This window comes from Crotalus tigris, unplaced genomic scaffold, assembly GCF_016545835.1.
Source record: "Crotalus tigris isolate CLP2741 ecotype Arizona unplaced genomic scaffold, ASM1654583v1 scf7180000017567.3851432, whole genome shotgun sequence".
In the NCBI taxonomy this organism is placed as follows: domain Eukaryota; kingdom Metazoa; phylum Chordata; class Lepidosauria; order Squamata; family Viperidae; genus Crotalus; species Crotalus tigris.
Window position 1 is genome coordinate 1,368,145 of NW_024096477.1, and position 23,589 is coordinate 1,391,733.

Consider the following 23,589-nt stretch of genomic DNA (forward strand, 5'->3'; position numbering starts at 1 on the left):
TTTGAAATTATACTATGATGCGGTGGTTCTAACACTAATTAGTGATTGGGTAAATTTGACAAATCCTGAGATACTCCATCTAGAGGGATGGGATTTACTTTTTGGGTGGCATGCCTATTTAATATTTAATAAAAAAAATGGATTGGGTCTTTAAAGCTCATATTTTAAGAATTTCTTTACTTAGGACTTGGAGAAAATATTATAAAAGTGATCTTAAAGTACCATTATGGGCTATACCTTGGCATGCGATAGAAGGAATAAAAAGAGGTGCTAAAATGGATATGGTGTCTTATAGACAGCTACTCAGATGGGATGGACAAAACTGGCAGTTAAAATCACGGGAAGAGTTAGCACAAGAAAATATTATTTATTCTTGGTTCAAATATAGGCAACTAGTAGATAGATGGAAGGTGGATTGTAAGTTGGGTTTTCTTAGAGAAGATGAAAATTTTATTAAGCAAGTGAAGGATCAAAGACAAGTCCATATCAAGAGGATTTATGGGGTTTTAGTTGAATTGGATTCAGAAACGGAACTAATTAAAGATTGTATGATTAGATGGGTGCAGAACTTTGGTGAGCCAGTTCCATTAGATACCTGGGAAACCATCTGGGTGAGAAATGTCAAATTTACACAAGCACAGAACTTAAGGGAGAATTTTTATAAAATGTTTTATAGATGGCACCTTGATCCACAAAAAATGTCTCTTATGTACCCTGACTTACAACCTAAATGTTGGAGATGTGGTTGTATGGACGCTACTTATTATCATATTTGGTGGTCGTGCAGAGAGATAAAAGCATTTTGGATTAAGATATGGTGGAATATCCAGAGAATTTTTAGAAGGAGGGTAAAATTTACTCCGCAATTATTTTTGTTGGGTATAGTTACTGATTGTGATACAAAGGAGGTTATATTGATGTTAAATTTGATTACAGCCACGAGGCTGTTAGTAGGACAATATTGGAAGAAGGAATCTTTGCCTACATTGCAGGAATGGTTTCTTAAAGTGTCTTATTTGGCGGAAATGGCAAAGATTTCGGCTTTTTTAAAGGAACAAACGCAAGAGAAATTTCTTGCTGTTTGGGATAAGTGGATAAAATTTATACAGTTTAAATTGGATATAAAAAATATTATCTAGCCTTTTCATAATCTTTATCTTTATATATATACATATATATCTTAATGCTATATTTTCTTTTTTTATATATATAAACATAATTTTTAAATTGTTTTTTAATTAAGCCTATATTCTGCTCTGGGAAGCTCGGGGTGGGGGAAGGGGGGGTGTTTGGGTGGGGGTTGGGGAAGGGGGGTTTTTGTTGTGTAATGTTTAGTTTTTTCTTTGTATATGTTGTTTTTTGTTCTTGTATTGTTTTGTTCTTTTTGTAAAATTTATAAAACTTTTTAATAAAAAAAAACAAAAAACAATTCAGCTTTGGGGTACAAGCCTCTCTTGTTGGATGACTGCCAGACCACACTCATCCCTGGCTGGACAACCAATGGCATTGTGATTCATAGAACGAAGGAGAAAGTCACACATATATATGTATTTATTTGGGAATCGGGGCATCATAAACTTGGGGAATGCCTGCTTTACATATGTAAGAAAAAATAAACAGTATATTTTTTTCCAACAAACCATAGCAATGTCAATATTCAGGACATTCCAGTTGCTCAATTATAGTTACACTGTAAGACTTTGGGGAAATGTTCTGAAAGATGATGAATTAGAAAGTTATGGGTAGGTACTGGAAAAAGTTGGGATAGTGACACTTTCTCCATGTATTCATCAGAGATTGAGCCAACTGCCATTGAATTAATTGCATAACTCCCATTTAGATTAGGGGTTGGCAACTATGGTATCTTTATGAACTGTGGACTTCAGCTCCCAGAATTCTGGAAGTTGAAGTCCATAGGTTGTAGACACTCTAGCTGCCCATCTTGATCTATATTGTAGACATTCTCTGTCAAAAGACTTTCTCATATAAATATTAGTATCTTCCTGTTCTTCCTAAAAACATTATTATATGAGGGGTTTTTTTGGTTAATATCACCAATTATTTTTGCAACTAATATTGCTTAGCATGTTTATGTCTTGCCAGTACTGCATTAAAGAGTACTTATTTTAAAAGGCAATTTATATATATATTTATAACAAGATTATTTTTCAATCTGAGGAACTCATTAATAAAGTTTTAATCCATAGATGGCTTATGCCTTATTTGGATTTGTTCAGTGCCAGTTCATTTCTTTTCTTGGCATGTCCTCTCTGAACCTTCCGAGCACGGGATCCAAATCCTAGGGTTTGAAGTGACTCTGTTATGTACTTCTGGCTTGGAGAGACACACAATATCACCAGCAACTTTGCATCACCACCTAAAAAGAATTAGAAAGATATGCATGTTAACTGATTCAGATGCCCCAATGCCAAACCTTGACTCCAGAAAGCTAGGACATAAATACTATAAGAAGAAAACCTCTAGTAAAGCACGTTTGAATCATTCCTGTCTGAGTAAGAAATGCAGAGTGCTTAGGAATTAGTGTTGTAAAAGAAACTTTACAACTGCTCTTAAATAAATTTAGTTGCCATGAGATAGGATAATAATGTGTGTCTGTATGGATGATTAATAAAGCAAAGCAAAGTCTAGGAATAAAGGGACCATTTTTTTCAATGGAGGGTATAAGAAGTGGAGTCCCTGAAGTGCCTGTGTTGAAACAAGTGGTTTTTAACTTGTTCCTAATGATCTTGACCCTGGATAAGTACCAAGCATCTCAAGCGTGCAAATAATAACAAATGGTGGGGAAAACCAAAAATGTTTGTGAAGAGCTCCAGAAGGAACTCTTCAAGTGGCTAAACATCAACCAATAGACAATATTCAACCAAAAATAATTACGTCATTCAAATACCTTCAGTATGAGAAACCATTAGAACACTTGGAACTCTTTATCAAGAAAAAGGAAACGGGATGGCTAGGTATATAAAATCATTGACAATATGGAGAAAATGGCCAGAGAGACAATTTTTTTTTTCCTTTGCTGAAAACTCGACAACCGGGAATGATCCAAAGAAGTTGCTTGAACGGTTTACAATAGTGCAGCTTCATATCGTGCATAATTATCACAATACATTGCTAACTTGGCAGACTGGACACATTCATGGACAGGTCTGTCAAGAGCCACTGGTCTAAAGAATTCAATATTCCTGCTGATTGATGGCAGTATCCCTCCATATACCAGTTGTAGGGGAGAACAGGAAAGGAGTATTCATTTATTTGTATTCCAGCTTATTTTTTTTTTTACAAAGAACTCAAGATGACGGACATATCCAACACATCTTCTTCCTCCTATTTTTCCCACAGCAACTGCCCTGTGAGGTGACTTGGGCTGAGAGAAAGTGACTGGCCCAAACTGGTTTTTAGGCTAAGGCAGGACTGGAACTCATGGTCTCCTGCTTTCTAGCCTGGTTCCTTAACCACTAGACCAAGCTGGCTCTCTTCTACATTTGCTTGTGAGCAGTCCAGAGACATCTGTTATGGCCATTGTGAGAAACACAACAATGGATTCGGATGAGCCTTGGTCTGATCCAGAAGGGCTATTCTTTCATTCTGGTAACCATCTCACTTTACAATATGCATATGACATAGTCAAATAGTAGGAATCTTGCTAGAAAAATAAAAAATGAACAGTTAGAGAATCTAGTATCTTGTTCTATCCCAGCCTATAGTCATCCTTATTAAAGGCACAAGGATCAAACCCCTGTTGATAAAATAGGCTGGAGACTTTAAAACAAAACAAAAACCTTTTAATATGGGTGACAAACCTGCCAAATAGTTCAAAACACAAACAGCAAAACTCAATCCAAATGAAGGAAATAGTCCACAGGAAATACCATGCAAACAGAAGAGTAGTCACAAGCAAGGCGAACAGACAAGGATCCAAAGAAGTACTTTGCAAACGGTTGCCTTCAGCAACCAGCACCGCCCACACCTCCTCTTTTTATACAGCAGTCCCAAGGCGTTGCCTCTCAGTGCCTTCTCCTTTTACTCTGGAGTTGCTGTATTGACTGCTGCTGATTTACTCTCGCTAATTGACGACGTGTGCGAGCATCAATTAGCATGTCCATCAGGTGTGAGTCCTCCGAGTCTGACTCATTCTCCTCATACAGCTGAGCTTCATCAGGAACACGACTGGAGGGCCCAGGCTCTGCATCAAACAGTGAGTCGTAATTCATCAGAGCCTCCCTCTGCCCCTGATGGCCCTTCAAATGCCTCCTCCACCTCCTCCTCAGATTCCTCAGACTCAGCTGTTGGGAGCACAGGCTGGCACGGAATCACAACATATCTCTCCTTGCTTAAAATAAGGATTTAGCATCCTATCATTAAAGTTACCTTTGCTTCTTGAAATCACACTTCTGTATCAACTATACATTTGAAAATTGGTATAGAAATACTAATCAATTGTATTAATAATAGGTATATAAATAAGTATTATATTGTACCAAGCTATACTCACCTATGGCATCCTGTAGCAAATATGTAAGTTTGCTATTTCGATATGGAATGTGAGAGTTCTGTTCTGATAGGGCTCCAAGTACATCTGCTAGAGCAGACAAGCTGCGATTAATGAAGGAGGTCTCTCTCAACAGTGACCCAGTTACACCAGACATACCTAGTACAATAATCACAAAAACAACCCACATCTGAAAATAAAAGTAAATGTTTTGCATAATTTCATACTTCTAGTTCCTGCATATGCCACATTTGAGCTTTGGTGGACAAAAAGTTGGAGAATTCTTGAGAATACTGTGGACAGCCAAGAAAACAAACATACATACCACTGAACAAAACAAGTCAGCGTTCTCACTTGAGATACAAATAACCAGGTTCAAACTATCTACTCTGGACATATTATGCGAGGATCTAGATCTCCACTGTTGGGAAAAGTGGAAGGAAAGAGAAGATGATGATCAAGGTGGATAGATTCAGTTTTAGTAGTGATGACTGCACCATTGGAAGAACTGAAGGACCAAGTTAGGGACAAATAATCATGGAGAAAGTCTATCTATGTGACGGTTAAGAGTCCACAATGGCACAACAACATATAAACAAGCAATGAATAAAAAATGAATACAACTGAAGAAACCATGTAGCAGGAAACACTAAAAACTATAAATAAACTTATTGATTTATACTTTGGCTTTACACAAGGTTGAAGAAGTAAACATATAATCCATACCATCAGAATAGAGAAGCACTTTCAGGGCCCTGTTAAAATATATGAAATGAGTTGCTTCAACTTTTCTAAGGCAGATACCCTTCCTATGGGACTTCAACTCCCAGAATTCCTAGACATCAAGGACCATGTTGCTTAATATGTGCTAACTGTAGTCTGAGAAGTGTAATGTCACCATATTTAAAGAGAATCAGATTAGTACAAGATTAATCTAAGTAATAAAAGATATACAGACTTAATGCAAGAGGTCCATGCAAAGCTTACAAGTGCAACAACCTTTCTCCTCACTTTGGAATTGAATCGTTTTTGATGAAAAAAGACAAATTTTTAACACAGTCCACTTTAAAATATGCTTGAGATATATATATATACCAATATAAAGACAAAGTAATATAAATAATGATTAGAAGGCACTTTGCTGGCAAGGTAACACTATTAAATTGTGAGGGATTGTACAAACCTAAAATAAGCACAGATTAATTTTTTATATATTTTTTGCACAGAAGTTCAAGTCTCATTATTTTTAAGGCAGTATTTATTTATTTAAGATATTTACATAGCTGCCCATGTTATGTTAAACTCTGGGCAGCTTCAATCAAACTATGCCCCAACTGAATCAAGCCAGCATTTACCACATGAAGGAATCACTGACCACAAAAAATTGCTCTGATGAAACATATGTGACATTCTTATAGTTCAATGATCAATTCAAATAAATTATTCAGCTTTGAAATTCAATTTATAGTAAAAGTGTATCCACAATATGACACATTTTGTGATAGAGAAAATCATGCTGAGATTATTCTCAATGTTAGAGAAATAAAATGTTTCTTTTCCTTTTCTTTATCACTTCAGCAAACTCCTTCTATAATCCTAATTAAGAGCACAACTGCAATCCTAACATGGAGTTGGGACTGAAATCCCCTGAATACAGTTGGCCTTAATTCTGAATAAATGTGTTTAGGATTACTATGCTACTCTATTTATTATGTAAATGTTAATATACCGGTAGGTAAATTGGTATTAATCTCTGCAGTTAATGATGCCATATGATACTTCCCGCCAAGATCTGGATTTTCATAGGAACAGACCATCAAATGATTCTCATCAGTAAATGGTGGAAATGTATAATATGGTTCAACTGCATTCTGGTGTAAAAAGCAAACTTTAAAAGTTCTTTTTAAAGTTCACTATTTACTTGACCAGAAAAAAAAGAGCACTTGGCAGTCAAGAAAAGGGTGCTTTTATAACCTAGGTTCAGTTTTCAAAACATTATTTCTGGAAGGTTACACTTAACTAAGTGGCTTTTATTGGTAAGGAAGCTTGTACTTTAGGAAATGATCAGAATTTGTGGGGAGAAAAAAAAACCCTGTGTTTTTAAAAATGGAAGAAAACATTTGGGAAGGGTAGAAGCCAAAGAAAACAGAAAATTGTTTATAAAAACCATTAATATTCCTCCTACTATTCTTTTCCATAAGGAGATTCAAAAATTTTATTTATACTAATTGATTATGTGCTATCATGCCATTTTCAACTCCTAGTGACCACAGAGATAGATTTCTGCGTGACAGCCTGTCCCTAATCTGCTCCTTCAGGTCTTCCAAAACTCACTGACACTGTAACTGAATCCATCTACTTTGCTGCTGGTTGTTGTCTTCCTTTTTCCTGCCATCTTGTCCAGTATTAGAGTCTTCTCCAGAGAACTAGGTCTTTACAAATTAAGTGTGTTTTAACAAATATGTGGCATATTTACACAGAACATAGAATAATAGGGTGGGAAGTGACCTTATTCTCATATCCATGGCAGGAGATCCTATATCAAACATTTCTGCTTAAACAGCATAATATTAAGATGTGTGTGTGTGTGTGTGTGTGTGTGTGTGTGTGTGTGTGAGAGAGAGAGAGAGAGAGAGAGAGAGAGAGAGAGAGAGAGAGAGAGAGATGAGCTGATTTCATGGGTGACTTAGAAGAATGCTAAGATTTGCCAAAGGTTTTGAGTCAAGAAAACCATCCAAAAATGGGATTTGAGGTTGAGATTGACCATTCAATAAACTCAAAATGCTGGCCGTTTGGGGGGGGGGCAGGAAGAGAGAATGGGCAGATAGTATGAGATTCTATAGACTGGCATTAAGAAAGCTTCACATAGCCATGGGAGCTTTTTATACCAGCTTATTCCAGCCGTCATGCAGTGGGGTACCAGCACACTATAGGTGACTGAATACTAAATATTCAAAGGTCACGAAATGTAATGTTCTCAGCCAACTCCCTTATTTTATTTTTTAGAGTAAAGCAATGCATGGATGCTTGTAGAGGACAGTAAAGATAGGTCAGGCAAATTGTTAGCAGGGTTCTAACATTTGTGTACCACCAGCGTAACTTAATTTTTTAATGAGGCAACAACAACAACAAAAAATCAGTACACTCACTTTGAAGCTTTGTCAAAAAAAAAAAAAAAAAAAAAAAAGAAATAGGAGTTTGGAACTCTGACTTTTTTCAGGAGAATAAGTATTGCATAAATATTAAGCAACCAAAGTGAACATATTCTACACCAGTAGCCGGCAGCAGCCCTTTGTCTGCCTCCTGGCTTCCTCACAAGCATAGTGCTTAAATTGGCTTCTAACTATTAAATAAAGGTGGTGACATTTTCAGTGGGTTTCTTACCAAAATAAGAAATAGAAGAAAAATGTCAAACTTCCAAGAGACTTAACAAAGCAATTTTATGTTAACTCCAACCTCAGAACAAAAAAAAAAAAAAAGGGGGGGGGAGCCTTTTTCCCCCACCCCTGATCTTTTCCTACCCACTGATACAAAAATAAATTTGCTTTGGGGCTACTCAAGCATTGCCTCTTCCCGTTTACCAGCTTGACATCAAAAATCTAATCTGATGGATTTCTGATATGATCCTTGGAGTGTCCATATGTTGCATGTACTTTTGGAAGCTAAATGCCAACTAGGCTTATCTCTTCACAAGCATAGGATGGTTTTGCTCCAAAAGACTAACTTACCAACACTTTCGCTGCCAGCTAAATCCACCAGTTGAAGTTTTGTTCTCATTTCCTTCCGTCTCTCCACAGATTCCCTGGAAAGCTGTGCTGGTGAACAAGCTCTAGAAGAGCAAGCAGAAGTGAAGAAATGTTCTTTGCCCAGCTTTTGATTAGAATGGTCACCTGTCCAGGGAGCAGCTGGACAAAAATAAGGAAAAAAAAAAGTTTATTTTGAACCTACAAAATTAAACATACAATAGGCTTGGATTATTTCTAAAGACCTGCAGACCTAAGGCTAAAAATGTTACAGCTTGTCTAATAACAAAAAGCTAGACACAGGGATAATATGATGCCTGCCCAAAAGGTATAGATGCTTGCCAATTGTTTACTGGGCACAATTGAACTTTAAAGCCATAAATGGCTAAGAGTCTGACTATCTAAGGAATCTAGTCTCCAATTATGGACCTGTCCAATTGTTAAGATCAGTAGGAGAAGTCCTCTTGAAGATAACGCCACTAACAGAGTTTAATATATGTAGGCAAGGCCATTCTGTTGCACTGTTGTTGGGGTATGGAAAGTATTCCTTAGGAATTATATATTGCCTCCACTGTTCCAGCCTTTAGGAAATCTCAGAGGTGTCTACAAGCTCAAATGCTGTTAGCAGCATCATGCCATCGTAGGTCCCCCCCCCTTTTGTGTTTACCACATGACATGCAGAAAAGGGACAAAGTGCAGGCAGTCTTCATTTAATGGTAGTTGTGCAGCAGCTGTTCAAAGTCATAATGCTGCTGAACATGTGGTACTTACGACTAGTCCTCATAGTTGCAGCTGTTGCAAAGTCCCCATGATTGCAATTCTGGCACTTGCTGACTGGCTTACAATTACATCTCAACATCCCACAGTCCCAAATTGTGACTGCAATTCGCTTGAGTCAATGGTGAAGCCAGCAAGAAATTTAAAGTCATAGTCACATGGTATCTTCCCATAACAATCTGCATAGTCCTTGCTTAATGACAGCAATTGAGACTTCTGGAACTGCTATCACTAAGTGGTGCAGCCAAATGATGTCATGCTTAACAACTGTTAAGCTTAGCAGCAGAGTTTCCAATCCCGCTTACTGTTAATGAGCGAGGACTTCATGAAATCGTACGAACACGTGAAATCTTATTATGGTTCTATTTTTATATATATATTAAAAGTATACCATAAACAAGCTTCTTACCAAAATCATCCTCTGTGGTACCCTTGATGGTTATTGTCAAAGTTATCACAAGGTGTGAACGAGATGAATCAGTGTGTACAAGGGTTGAGTGTTTGGTCCTCAGCTGTAGCCCCCGGGTAACAAGCTCCAAGAATTCCACAACATCTTCAACAGGTCTTAGAAAATATATGTATACATACATTAAATATTTTTATAAAAGTCAGAGCATCTAGAATTATTTTACAGCAAAATATTCAGGGGGAATGACAAAATGATATCGCTTGTATATATAATGCTTTCACAATGAAACATTGTTAATTATGTTACACTGTTTTCTAGCAAGCCATTTACTGTTCCTTGAAATCAGTGTTGTAGGAAAGCTTTCAGTTTCAGAAAGCTTAACAAATCTAAAATACTGCAGTCTTGGGGAAATCAATATATTTTTCAAGAAATGAAACAAGGGCTATGAAGAGAAAGTTCAGTTTGATCCAGTGTTAGCCAATTGCTGAGGAAAGAACCTATCATAATCCAAATTAGAATAAGAATAATAAGAATAGAATAGAATAGAGCTGGAAGAGATTTTGAAGGTCTTCTAGTCCAGCCCCTTGCTCAAGCAGGAGGAGCTATACAATCTTAGACCAGTGACTGTCTAGCCTCTTCTTAACCTCCAATGATGGAGCACCCACGATTTCTGGAGGCAAGCTGTTCCACTGGCTAATTGTCCTCACTGTTAGGAAGTTTCTCCTTAATTCCAGGTTGCTTCTCTCCTTTCGTCAGTTTCCAACCATTGTTTCCTGTCCTGCCCTCTGGTGCCTTGGAGAATAATTTGAACCCCTCTTCTTTGTGGCAGCCCCTCAGAATTAATCTAAAGCATCCTGTCCAGATTTGATTCTAGATCATAGATTGGGGAAAATGAAACTTTACTCACTATTATTTAGCACAAAGCAAAGAAAATATAAATTCCTGCCAGTATCTAACATTTTTAAAATCAAAACAGATTAAAATTGCAGGAAAATTCAATGATTATTAGAGGACGACATGAGCCAATGTTCACAGAAATTAGTATGAGTATGAATAGATTGCTTAATTGTAACTGTATTTTTGAAAGCAATCATCAATTCATTCAAAGATGCTCCTCTATGCTGCCCGTGTCAGGAACCATTTCAAACTGAAAAGATTTGGTTAGGAATGATCTATTCAGCATGCATCTCCACTAAGTTTCCTGTCTCTCTTCTCCATTCCTATGTATTAACTGCTCTCTGTTTTTGTTACAGATAAACAGATCACAAACAGTAGACATATCTTTTGGAACTTATCCCAAAGTTAAAGTAGAACTACTGTGTGGAATGTGCAAAGGAAGCAGGTTTTGGCTAAACATGAAAACATACTTCTTAGCGGAATAGATGTTTAACAATGGAAAGACTGTTTCAGAAAAATCAGGATTCTTCCTTCCTTAACTATAACCAAATAGAGATTGGAAGATGGTTTGTCATGGATGGTATCATTGCATCTTGGGCAGATCAAAATCCTACTGACATAGTGGCTGAAGGGAAGGCAAACATACTGCCTGTGAACATCTCTTTGAAGAAGAAAACAAGCCAATTTTGTTCTCTTGATTAACCAGATGAAGCAAAATTAACAGTTATTTTTACTGCTTTGCATGATATTTGGGGGAGAGCGCTGAGGGTTTCCCATGCTTTATCTACACAAATTCAACTACAGATGAAATATTATTCAAACTCCCAATAGCATATTTCAGACTCCAGAGAGTTGGGGCAGCCAAGAACCATGAATGTTTTATTTCTTTTACATTGGTTTTCAGTTTTCTGTATAAATTTGTGCATTTATTGGTACATTTTTTTCTTAATTGTGTGGAATTTAACATGAACTGTATGTGTTTCAGCTACAGAAATATTTTTCTTAATGGCTTTCCCTGAAAGTTATACTTTAAATTTTTTTTTTTGCTACAAGTTGGAACAACTGTGAGTGGGGGTGGGGAAGGAGATCTTTTTCTCCTATCAGTTTTATATCACATGACACAAATTCTGGTTTTTGCAACCAATTCTCTTTCATCTGAACTTCAGAGCACCAACACAAATTATAAATTATCCTGCAAACTTCTGGGCTTTTAAATATTAATCATCAGTTGCCTGGCCAAGGCCAGAGTCTAGCTGTATTGTTGAGAAAGAGGATGAGTAATGCAAGGGGCTGCTTTAATTCAATCTCTCTGTGGTCCATTCCTTTTGTCATTTTTCCTGCAGTTACGCAGAAGGAAGCAGCCTATTTTGCTCTGCAGATTGTCCTCACACTTTTAATTAATTCATTGTGCAGCAGGATTTAGACACTGCAAACCACCAAGCAAGACAGAGGTTTACTTCGAGCTAAACAACCGACATAGAATAATGAGATGGTTCAGAAGGGGAAAGCAGAACTTTAACAACTTGATGTTTACATTGGACCTGATGTATTGATAGCCACTTCTTGAAAGTACAACTTTTTCCCCCCAAAATCGGGGTAGGGATAGTTTTTAACAGATAAAAGATTATGCCTAGTCCTCTACAATGGTAGGGAAATTCTGGGAGTTCAAGTAAACGACATCTTAAAGTTACTGAGATTGAAAAACACTGGTTGAAGATACTCACTTTGTTCTTTAAAACCCTTTCCAGACATTTCCTTAAAACTGGAGAAATGGGCCAAAATTGGCAGTACTGTGAACAAAAGGAAGCTGCACTTTTAAAACCTCCTTTAGAAGATGACAAAATTTCAATAGTTATCTGGTTTTGTTTAATTCTTCTTACTAAAATTTAAAAGCTCAGATGTTGGCTTTTTTTTTTAAAAAAAAAAACCTTTGAACTCTTAAAATATTATCCTGTTTTTCAAATTAATTACACCCTTATTATTTAAAATTAAAAACTATTGTTCTTAATGACAGGAATCCAGCTGCCCTCCCACTAGCCATTAAATATAAAAAGAAAATTTACTGCCCCTAAAATATCAGCCTTAAGGAAATGTTCAAACCATGATTGTGGGTTAAAAAAAGGGGGGATATTATTTTTTTTTTCTGTTTTGTGATCAGGCTATGCAGATTATAAAACCAGATGGAGAGAATTATGTCTGCTCAGACTCCCCTACCCCCAGTGTGTTTGGCATATTTTTAAATCAAGGCTTTTTTGGCAATAACAGAGAAACACATAAACAAAGCTCCAGTGGTTTGCTTATGTTAGTAAAACCCACAGACAAAAATACTGCCTAAATTATCTCTTTTGTGGGTGCAGTATATTATAGTTTATAAAGGAAATAAAAGGACTGTTGTGTCTGACTTCCATTTCCCTCTCTCCCTTCCTCTGCTAAACCATACATGGAATGCTTGCACTATGCAATGCAACTTTGCAAGCTGAAGGAGCAGCAAAAAAAAATCTCAATTCCACTGAGGTCAGAAAGAGAGTTTACTTTGGAATTTAACACAAGAAACGATTTTCGTGTGGCAAAATTCTTCTTAAAATCATCTGTAGTCCTTCTCTACTGAAGGTCCACGTGCAAATAATCCTCGAGTTATGACTGCAATTGAACCCTGCAATTACAGTTCTAAGCTGTGATGGTTGTAAAGTGGGTCACCACCTGACTGAATCTGATTTTATGACCTATTTTGCAGCAGTCATTAAGTGAACCAACTGTTGCTATGGGCTGCTTTTTTTTTTTTTCTGGAAACCAGAAATAAATGTTGCTTACTGGCAAAAATGTTATAAATTGTGCTCATGTGACCACGGGGCGCTTCAAATGGCCATAAATGTGGATCGATTGCTGGGGACCCAAAATGTGATCACATGACTGTGCCCCCCCAGATGTTGGAACTTTGAAACCGGATCCTAAGTATTTCCAGGAGGGGGGGGGATCCATGGTAACATAAAACAATTGTTAAGTGACCGATTGTATGTCAAGGACTACCTGCATAAGCAAAATTGTACAATGTACCCCACCATCAGCCCAAGGCACATAGCTTGAAAAAAATTAGGTGGAAACAGATCATTTGAAATCCATATACACGTGCAAAGCTACAACAACACGTGCAAAGCTAACTAGAGAGTTTCCACTATAACTGCATGTGTCAGTTGTCTGGCAGCTTTACATATATGAGGCGCCATCATGGTTAAGCTTTGGACTAGGTGTGGGGAGACTCACACCTGCCTAGAAGAAAAGCCAAAGGTAAGCTGAGACTGACCATGAATATCTTGGGGGAAAAGGAAGGATGACAGATAGCAATTTCACCAATTTGCTTTCTGCTAAATTGGAATTTGGTGAAGCTGAAGCAACCCTGCCAGCCATTTTTCTGACTACTATTTTGTGCTTTATTATGCATTGTGGTATTCTATTGTTTTAATCTTATAGTCAACTGGATCTTCATTATGGGCCCTAATGAGACGCACGCGCAAGAGCCCTAAAGTTGGAAACCTTGATAAAACTGGTTCCTGAATGCTGTAAAGATTTCCAAACACATGAGCCATATTTGCTTTCTACTCCTTTCTGTATCTTTTGTGCTAAACGTGGGAGGATTTGTACACAGAAAAATACCAGAGTGAAGTTTGAATGTGCCACTATAACCCTTCCCCATTTGGATCTTCTTGAATTACATAAACTTTAGGAGAGGAAATAGAAGAAATGTTTCCATGCAATTGAGAGGTTTTTTAAAAAAAAACCCACAGTGTTACAATGTTAATAAGAAACAAACAGATATGGGATGGAGGACACTCTGATCAATGTTAAATTCACATTTTTTTGACAATGCCCCAATGGCCTGTGTTGCCCAACATGTTGCTATTCAAAGACACTCCCTGTGTACTCACTCATTGGTAAGAAGTGGAATATCATTCTTTCCTTCTTTATTTGTCATTATATCCCTTTTGATACCATTCAGCCTTCCAGAGTTGTCTTTGGCCAGAAGATCAAAAACTTCATTATTATACACTTCTACAACAGAAACCTCAACCAAATGGCTTCCTGGTGACTTTTCTGAAAGAAGCCTGAAAGAAGAAAAAGGGCTTAAAAGACTGAAATTAAAAACAACAACAACAAAAAAAAACCCAACCTAAATAAACTATGCTTGTGATCCAGCAGATTATTACTACTTGAATGGATACCCAAAGTCCATAATCTTTGGATATTCGTTGCTTTTCTGAGATAGCTGAGCTGTTCTAAAATGTGATTCAAACTATTTATGCACTGCTTATTCTGTAACATGCTTTAGAGCTCTGCAAATTTAATGGAATGTGTGGGTGATCTTGGGGAGGAACAGGAAGAGATGGAAACATTCAGGTAAGAGACACAGGAGCTCCCAATGGCTTAGCAGTTAGAGAGAGAAACTTAGGAAAGAGTCTAATGCAGGGGTCTTCAAACTTGGCCCTTTTATGACTTGTGGACTTCAACTCCCAGAATTCCTCAGCCAGAGCGCCTGGCTGAGGAATTCTGGGAGTTGAAGTCCACAAGTCATAAAAGGGCCAAGTTTGAAGACCCCTGCTCTAATGGATCAAGCAGTTAAAAATGGGGGTGGGAGGTCTGTGCCTTCAGATTTGCAATATTGATATCAACCCTCCCAAGTAGACTGGAGACATGACTAGATAAACTAATTTTATTTTATTGTAAGGATACATTAACAAAATTTTGCAAGAATCTTGTAATTATTATTATTATTATTATTATATTTATCAATAAATACATTACCAATTTTCTACATTAAGTTGTTGGAAGTAACAGGGTACTATAGATAGACAAAGGAAGATAAGGAAAGCTCATAGGTATTTTACACAGAACTTCCGTTTTCGGGCCAAATAGACGCAACAAAATTCTAGTGTACAATATCATTTCATGTATATACCAGGCTGAATCAAAACAAAATCCTCCTTGACTAGAAGGCTGCCTGAGAAATCAATTTTCTTCCCAGAACTAATGGACGATCTCTTTTGTATGAAAAAAAGAATTGAAATGTAATAGCATATATCTATCGATTCAAGTTTTTGTATTCAGTCTCTTGCATATAAGATCTCGGAGTTTATATACAAAGTCTCAAGGCATATGCTGCAACAGTTTGCATAAAGAACTGCACAGTTTCAAGGCTCATGCTTAAATTATTGCTATGTCTTCAGTAGGACAACTTGCAGTAAGCATAGCTAGCAGAGTTTCTTCCGCTGACCTATCTCGACATCCAATTCACTCGCCTCATATTTTCAGCCTATTTGTGGACAAGTTCACTAGTTTCCTTGATAGATAGCAGTTTTTATTTGATCTTTCAATAATTCAAATGCTCCAGGGTATTTTGTAGAACGTACAGTGCCTGATTCAGAAGTGGAAGGGGCACCCAGTTTCTTGTGCACATCTGCCATTATCCTTTATTAAAAGACTACTCCCAAATTTCAAAGAACAATCTCATAATTGTAAAAGGAGGAAGCCTTTTTGTACAGTAAATATACAAAGCAATGATTGAAAATCACAAAGAACAAGGCATCAATCACTGCAACAGAGACAGACTTGTACGGAAACACTATGAATGAAAAGTGTAAATAATTCTGTATCGAAACTGCAACCATTTGCTGTCAGCTGATTTATTTTATCTAAGTATGTTGATAAGTGTTAAATGTCCACTTTCCTGTTTTCTGAATTGGTGTTCACAATTATTTAAATTATAGGCCACAAGAACTATTCAAGTCTCACTCGGATGATTTGATCTTTTCATGATTTATTTAGAAAAATAAAACCCAGTACAGTAAATGTATTAATGATGCCCATCTGTCATTGGGCTGGTGATTACATCACAGCAATTTCCTCATAAAGGCCTTTATGTTCTGTAAGAATCTGCTAAACAACTCTGGAAACGTTCTACTCTTAGACCAATTGTAAAAAAAATCTATTACAGTATCCTTTTGAGACATGGGTTTTATTAAGCTTTTTAAAGAATGCACTCTTGTTGATTCCCCCCCCCCACTTCTTATCTCCCTGATTGCAACTGCAACTTTGACACTCTTATGGTAATAAGCAAATAATTTTTCTTAAAGAAAACTGAAATAAATACATGGATACCCACGAATGTTCAGTATAATCAATACCTGAATACTTCTTTGCTGGCTCTAGCAATGATTCCTAATTCTGTCTCACCTTCCACCGAGAAACGGAAACTGTTTTCAAGCTGTGGGCCCAACATTGTGTATGTTTTCCCACTACCAGTCTGCCCATAAGCCATAATACACACATTGGACCTGAAAAGTAGAGAGAAGATTCTTAAAGACCAACATTAAGTGATCAAAACTAAACCTTGGAAGGAAGCTTGCTAATTTGCACTTCTTACTAATTTGCACAGAATTGTTCCAATAGTGGAATAATAATTGTAAAAATGCTCCACCTCTCACCTGCATGTCTCTTTTACCTATCCCCAGTTGAACATTTCTATGAATGAGGAAATAAATTTCTTTCTTCCTAGCAGAAAACAAGGAATGCTACAGAATAGAAAAGATAGAAGGACAGAAGCAAAATCAGATCATTGCTTTTAGGGTAATGCTTTCCCATTTCTTCCTTGGAGCGAGTGTCCTGGTTCCAACAGCTGGAACAGAGGCAAGAGACTGGGTTCCATTGGCAAGTTGACTGCAATTTTCAACAAACAAGATTTTGTGTATGTGCACTAAAATAAGGAGCTCAATGGATGCATTCTTTCCACCCATTAATTTCTTCCTCCAAAGCCTAAAAGTCTAAGCCCTGTTCACTGGTGACAATGGCCACATCGTTTATGTCTTCTGGTGGATATTTTTTATAAAATGGAAGTGAGGCTCCAGACCTCTCCCCCCTGCCTCAAAAAAAGCCTCCAGTATTTGCTTTAAAGTATCACCGAAAACCTTATTTTACTGACTTAATAAGAAAGAAATACAGTAAAGCCAGCAGGATTCATTCACAGTGATACAAGATCATCTTTCCTGCTACACTGTGTAGCACAGAACACGCACTTAAATCTGACTGCAATGCCTGCCTTAGCAACTTTTTAAAACTCAAATCTGAAAGTACTCTTCTTGCTTTAATACCACTTGCCCTGCAAGCTTCAGGTAGCATAGAGACAGTATTTTCATGAACCCAATGCTCCCCAGATAGTGCTCCAGATGGACAGGCTTTATAATGAAGTTAGATACCTACCGGTAAGGTTTTTATAAAGCACAGAAATTCATGCTCTACTGGAGCAATAAATTCTCTAACATGTTATTGTGGTTTCCCAACCAGATCTACCCTTGAGAGTAATATAACTCTCAAGAAGGTTATGATAAATCAATAGGTAAAACAGGATATAGTGCAGAGAAAAAGGAAAAATATGGCTATTTATATAAAAAGGTATCAGAATTAGAAAAAGGGGAAGGATATAGCATAGGACCTTCTATGACCTAAGTGCAGTACTTCTGAGGTGTAAGAAAAGTCCTTACATATTTAATTAGAAGATGTCTAATTGTTCTATTTGGACGAGTAATTTATTTTTGTACTTATTTATGAGGTATTTGAAGTAGAATACAACCATTAATCAAAAATATGGAGTGAGCAATCACAATCCAATGCAAACAGATTTCAAATGGTAATAACTGTGAGGGGGAAAAACACATTTCAAAGTAGGTACTGTATTTTGAAACAGAAGCTGGTTGCAGTTGAGGACAAAACTTCTCCAATCAGTACATTAATTGCGATTAGTAGAAAATGTGGTTATTTGTACAGACAATCAACATTTGGGGAAGGACTCCTTCCATTGTGGTCTAGAGTCTCTTAAAAGGTCAAAGAAAACAGCAACTTTTTGATGCTCACTAGCGATTCACTAGAATTACTATGGGACTGATTCTTCCTGAAGTATTTAATTTATAGCATCCTTAATTAGCTGTTCTACAGTTTGGGAGAAAAGATTGTTGGCATACTTCTGTGGCAGACATATTATCATGTCTGTAGCTTCTCTCTCTCTCTCTTTCTCTCTCTCTCTCTCTCTCTCTCTCTCTCTCTCTCTCTCTCTCTCTCTCTCTCTCTCTCTCTCTTTGAAATAGTTCTGAACTTGTTTTTTGCTTTAATTTTTACTTACCCATCCAGCAAAGCAGTTAGCAAAGGAAAAATATCTGCAAATACTGTCACTTGTGAATCAGAAGTGTTATAAACTCTGACAAAAATAAAACAAGATTCAGTCAACCAATGATCACAGTGAGTAAGGACTAATAACAAGAATAAAATTACTCAATGCAATTGGTATGTTAGCTTAACAATGCCGATTTTCTTCAGAAGCCCCTGAGTAAGGAAGAATTATGCCCATTCCAACATCAGGAAATTAAAATAGAAGAACAGTAGAGCCACAATTATATTTTAACAATCAGATGTTAACATTTAAAATGTTCTGAGGAGTGCCAAGGCCGTAGGCCCTTGTCAACTACAACCTATTTCTAGAGACACAGTTTATGTTTTATTGAGCAAAATGTTCATAGAAATGCCAAAGGAAAAGGAAAAAACGAGAGCCTTTGAATTCCATGTAGCTTTCCTTCAAGACTAAAAGGATCAAAGCACAAAGAAGAAAAATAAATAATGAATACAAAATGTCAAGTTATCTCTAACTGTAAAAAGCGAGAAAGAGAGAAGAGAAAGAGAATATTAACAGTGCGTAGATATGTAACTGAAGAGATAACTATGGCCTTAGGTGGGGATACCTGTGACCATGTCAATAAAGAAGTTAAAAATAGATACGTAGAGAGATAGCCTGTCAAGTAGCTTGGCCTTGAGCACCATAAGGCATCACAAATTAAAACAAATACTTTTGACAAGGACCAAGAACACATATAGAAGCCAACGTGATGGGACAGTGGGGAATAATATAACCAAAGCCCCGAATCCAATAATTAGAACTGCCAGCATGATTTTACGGCAACTGTAGCATCACACATTGTAAGGATAGTTGCCAAAGCTAGATAACTTTGACCAAGCTTTCTCCATCAAATAAGCCTAAAGGTGGTGCATCCACTGAAGCTGCTAAAACAGTGGTGGCGAACCTATGGCACGGGTGCCAGAGGCAGCATGCAGAGCCCTCTCTGTGGGCACGCGCGCCGTCACCCCAGTCCTAGGCCTTCAGCTGGGTTTTGTAAAACCTTTTCGCTTTAGGCCTCTGCCGCTGTGTGCAAAAAAAAAAAAAAAGGTTCAATCAATCAGTCAATTTCAATTTCTCGCGGGGAAAAAAAGATCTTGCAAAGTTGGAATTGATTAATTGAACTTTTTAGTCCCACCCAGTCTGCCATTACCACTGCAGCCACGCCCACCCAATGGGCCACACCCACCCAATTGGCCACACCCACCTGGCACCCGATGATGCATAAGTGGGTTTTTTGGGTTGCAGTTTGGGCACTCAGTCTCTAAAGGGCTTGCCATCACTGTGCTAAAATGTTTGAGCAAGAAGGTCATTTTAACCTCTAAAGAAACTATTGGATCAATAATCTTTACTCAAACTGCAAATATTCTTTTAAGAAAAGGAAAACAATTTCTATTACTCAAGATATGCAGAGCATATTGAGGGTCACCCACCCACCCTCCATAAGAGTTACATTTTTTTTCAAATATAGTAGCATTTTAAGGCTTTTTTATTTTTTAATTTCATTGTTTTTATGTAGGTTTTGGCAATCCCCCCCTATCCAAATAAACCTTTTCAGTCTTTTGGTTTTAGTAAAAAAAAAAAAAAGAGTAAGTGAAAGATAAAAGTCAACAGAACAGTTGTGACCAAAAGTCCTGGTGTTTCATTGGGAGGACACTGTAAGGGGTAAACATATTTTAAACAGAGGGCAAAGAAAAAGACTTTTGAGCAGGTGGAGTTTTGAGTGATTGGAGAGTTCACTTGATAACTTAGTTGGCTAGCCTTCCCTTTTGTTTTGTTTTTAAATTACTGTTACATTTGTTCAAATCTAAGATTATCCCATTTCATTAACTCTGAAGTATTTAGAACTTTATTAATTCATGCATGATGAAATTCAAACAATAAAAATGGGGGATACCTATTTTGTTCCCTAAAATATTACAACTAAGGGGAGAAAGGGGGGAAATTGGTGTCCTAATTCTCTGTAAGGCTGATGAGTGAAATGTGTGTCTCAATATGATATGAGTCCTAAAGTATTCATTCTTCCTCTTTAAAGACTTCCTTTAAGGAAGAAAAAAAAAATCACCTTCAAGTCTGGCCATTTCCAATATCACTGGAGCATACAGTGAGTAGCTCAGAGGCTTTGCTTCAGGCCACCCTGCTATAGTTTATATGTAACCAATTATTATACCTTAATTTCATTTATTGAAGTGGTTTCCTCTGGTTGACCTTCTAGTGAATAGGGCACTGAATACTTAGCCAGAAATATGTGGAAGCCAGTAACCTTTTCCAGCTTTTAATTCAAACATACATAGCACCTTATTAGATCACAGGGGACAGATTAAGATATGAACCAGCATGTCATTTAACAGCACAATAAAGTGGATAGTAGGAAGTAAGATAACAGCCAGAATACAGAACAACATAAGATCTCAATCACCCTTTCTCAGTTCAGACTTGCTAAGCCATTTCTTTAATTACATGGTTGCCAGCTACCCTAATACCTGGCATAGTGTTATATCATGCTTATTTTTTTTTAAAAAAAACCAACAACTTATACTTGATTATTACATTATTGTACAACTATTGGAATTTTGGATGAAAAACAAAAAACAACAATGTAGAAAACATCTTAAAATTCCTAATAGCAGAGGACGTCTGTCTGTGTACTATTTAACAATGTGAATTTTCCTTTATAAAACTATTCTACTTTGTGAAATATCTTAAGGTCCAGCATAAAGTAATAGAAGATATTTGCATGGAACAAGCATCGTAATTTAACCTTGTGCTCATAAGCATTTAAAATTTGCTTTACTGAAACGGAAAGGTTAATGAAAAGTCAGCCATGCCAAGAAACTGTTAGTAAAAAAAAAAAAAAGAGAGGGGGGGGGCTTATCATCCATTTCCTCACCTACCTGTTCCTGCCATATGCTTTTTAATACTGTAGTAGTTTCATTGTAAAATTTAAAAGCATCATTTGTTAAAAGAAGATTGTGATGTAAAGCCATCTTCATGGCATGGGTCCGGGCTATTTGAAGGACTGTCTCATCCCACTGGGATTGGCCTGCCCGACCTGTGCCATCAAAGGAGGCAAGTTGTGGGCTCCATCAGCCAAGGTATTCCAGCTGGCGGGGTTTAGGAGAAGAGCCTTCTCTGTTGTTGCACCTGTGCTTTGGAATATCTTACCCTCCAGAGTGATGTCGGCTCTAACCCTCCTGATCTTCCGTAAGAACTTGAAGACCTGCTCTGCCAGTTGGCTTGGGGTTCCAACAAAGGGGTGTCACATTGGTTGATAGATCCCACTCCTTCCCTTTCACATCATACTCCCTCCTTCCCCATCGTTTTGGCCAGGTGGATTTTTATAGTATTGCATTCATATGATTCGTACTTCCTTCAATAATGCACTAAAAATATACTTGTGAAATTCATCAGAACCTTATGCTGAACTTTTACAGTTCAGGACATTAACAAATTAAATGCATTCTCACTTTACTTTAAACCTCCTTTTTGGAGGGGAAGATTTGTGCGTGTACGAAATACACACTGACCCATATCTTAGAATAACATAGCTTATAGATTTCTATTTTACGATTTAGAAAGATTGTTATTTCATTATGATACCGAATTCTTGAATACCAGTTAGGTTTTATGTGAAACACCACAGTGTGCTCTGCTAAAAACATTGTTTGGGGTATAGAAATTCTTTCTATAGATTTTCTTCAAAACAAGTAATGTAGAACAGGTAACTCAATAAATTTTATTAGGTCATAAATGATTTTAAAAAGATGAAAAACTGTAAAAAAAATAGTAACTGCGGTGTCCATGACCAAAAATGTATTTTAAATGAATCCAAATTTCTAAACATCACCTTTTTCTAGGCCAACTGAAATTGTATGAAATTGCTACAAGCTTTAGACTGTGAAGAACTTTTGGTCAGGGAAGTTGATAACGGAGGAACAAAAAGAATCATCGGTGGTTGAAATCCGTATACAGGTAGTTCTTGACTTACAACCATAATTGACCCAAAATTTATGCTGCTAAGTGAGACAATTGTTAAGTGAATTTTGCCCCATTTTACGACCTTTCTTGCCACAGTTGTCACGTGAATCACTACAGTTGTTTAGTCATACAGTTGTTAACTGACTCTGGTTTCCCCATTGACTTTGCTTGTCAGAAGATCTCAAAAGGTGATCACATAACCCTGGCACCCTGCAGCCATTATAAATGAGTCAGTTGCCAAGCATCTGAATTTTGATCAAGTGACTGTGGGGATGGGGGAAAAACCAGTTGTAAGTCATTCTTTTCAGTGCCGTTGTAACTTTGAACGGTCACTAAATGAACTGTTGTAAGTCAAGGACTACCTGTACTTGTTTTGCTTTCCACATGGCTCTAGAAATCTGTTTATGTGAATACTATTCTCTGTGTAGTTGTATTTGTTGTAACATTTCATCACAGGGACATACTATTGTACTGTGTAGAAGAACAGTTCACCTGCTGTAGACTGTTTGTGAAGGGGGAATGTCACTTTATCAATAGCTTAATTTTAGAGATGACAGAATTATGTATTTAAAAAAACTAACCTGATATTCTACAGCAGGGATTCCCAACAGGGGTGCTCGCTTCAAACTTTTGTAAGGGCTAGGAGAATGTATCAGAAGCATTCTAGGGGGGTAGGGTACAGAAAAGTTTGGGAGCTGCTATTCTACAGCATTCAAAGAAATGGGAATAAAGACATCTGCTTTTTTCCATTTAGAGGGAGCTTGGAATTCCTATTTGTTCCAAATTTAAAGCCTGGGTGATTAAAGGGGAAGTCCCCAAAGGAATCTTGGGATGCTAACAGACGGTTGTAAGTTCTCACTGCAAATCCTATTTTCTTTAAAAGAATCAGCACACACCAAAATTGCTCTTGAGACCACCCACCTTTCAAACTGGTATGTCTTGTTTATCAAAGCGTGACCAGGACGGCTGCACTTTACTAAGATGGTTTCCTAGCCAAAAGGAAAAGAAGGGTGGAAACAATTAGAATGTGTATCATTAAGATCTAAATGGAAAAAAAAAGTATGTT

The 23,589-nt window shown here is 37.1% G+C and overlaps 1 protein-coding gene across 6 annotated transcripts in view; it reads right to left on the reverse strand.

The window, feature by feature from the left end:
• Positions 1-1,571: 1,571 nt before the first annotated feature.
• KIF25 (kinesin family member 25) overlaps positions 1,572-23,589 on the reverse strand; it is a 38,935-nt gene continuing 16,917 nt past the window's right edge. For 5 of the 6 annotated variants that reach the window (XM_039349935.1, XM_039349945.1, XM_039349924.1 and 2 more), the window contains exons 8-15: positions 23,445-23,512; positions 18,501-18,575; positions 16,513-16,662; positions 14,260-14,436; positions 9,440-9,594; positions 8,239-8,415; positions 4,514-4,669; positions 1,572-2,377 (exon numbers count right to left, since the gene is read on the reverse strand). In XM_039349935.1, the coding sequence (XP_039205869.1) occupies positions 2,220-2,377; positions 4,514-4,669; positions 8,239-8,415; positions 9,440-9,594; positions 14,260-14,436; positions 16,513-16,662; positions 18,501-18,575; positions 23,445-23,512 (1,116 nt within the window). In that variant the 3' untranslated portion in view covers positions 1,572-2,219. The remainder of the gene's footprint in view (positions 2,378-4,513; positions 4,670-8,238; positions 8,416-9,439; positions 9,595-14,259; positions 14,437-16,512; positions 16,663-18,500; positions 18,576-23,444; positions 23,513-23,589) is intronic. The other variant, XM_039349965.1, reaches the window with a different exon arrangement.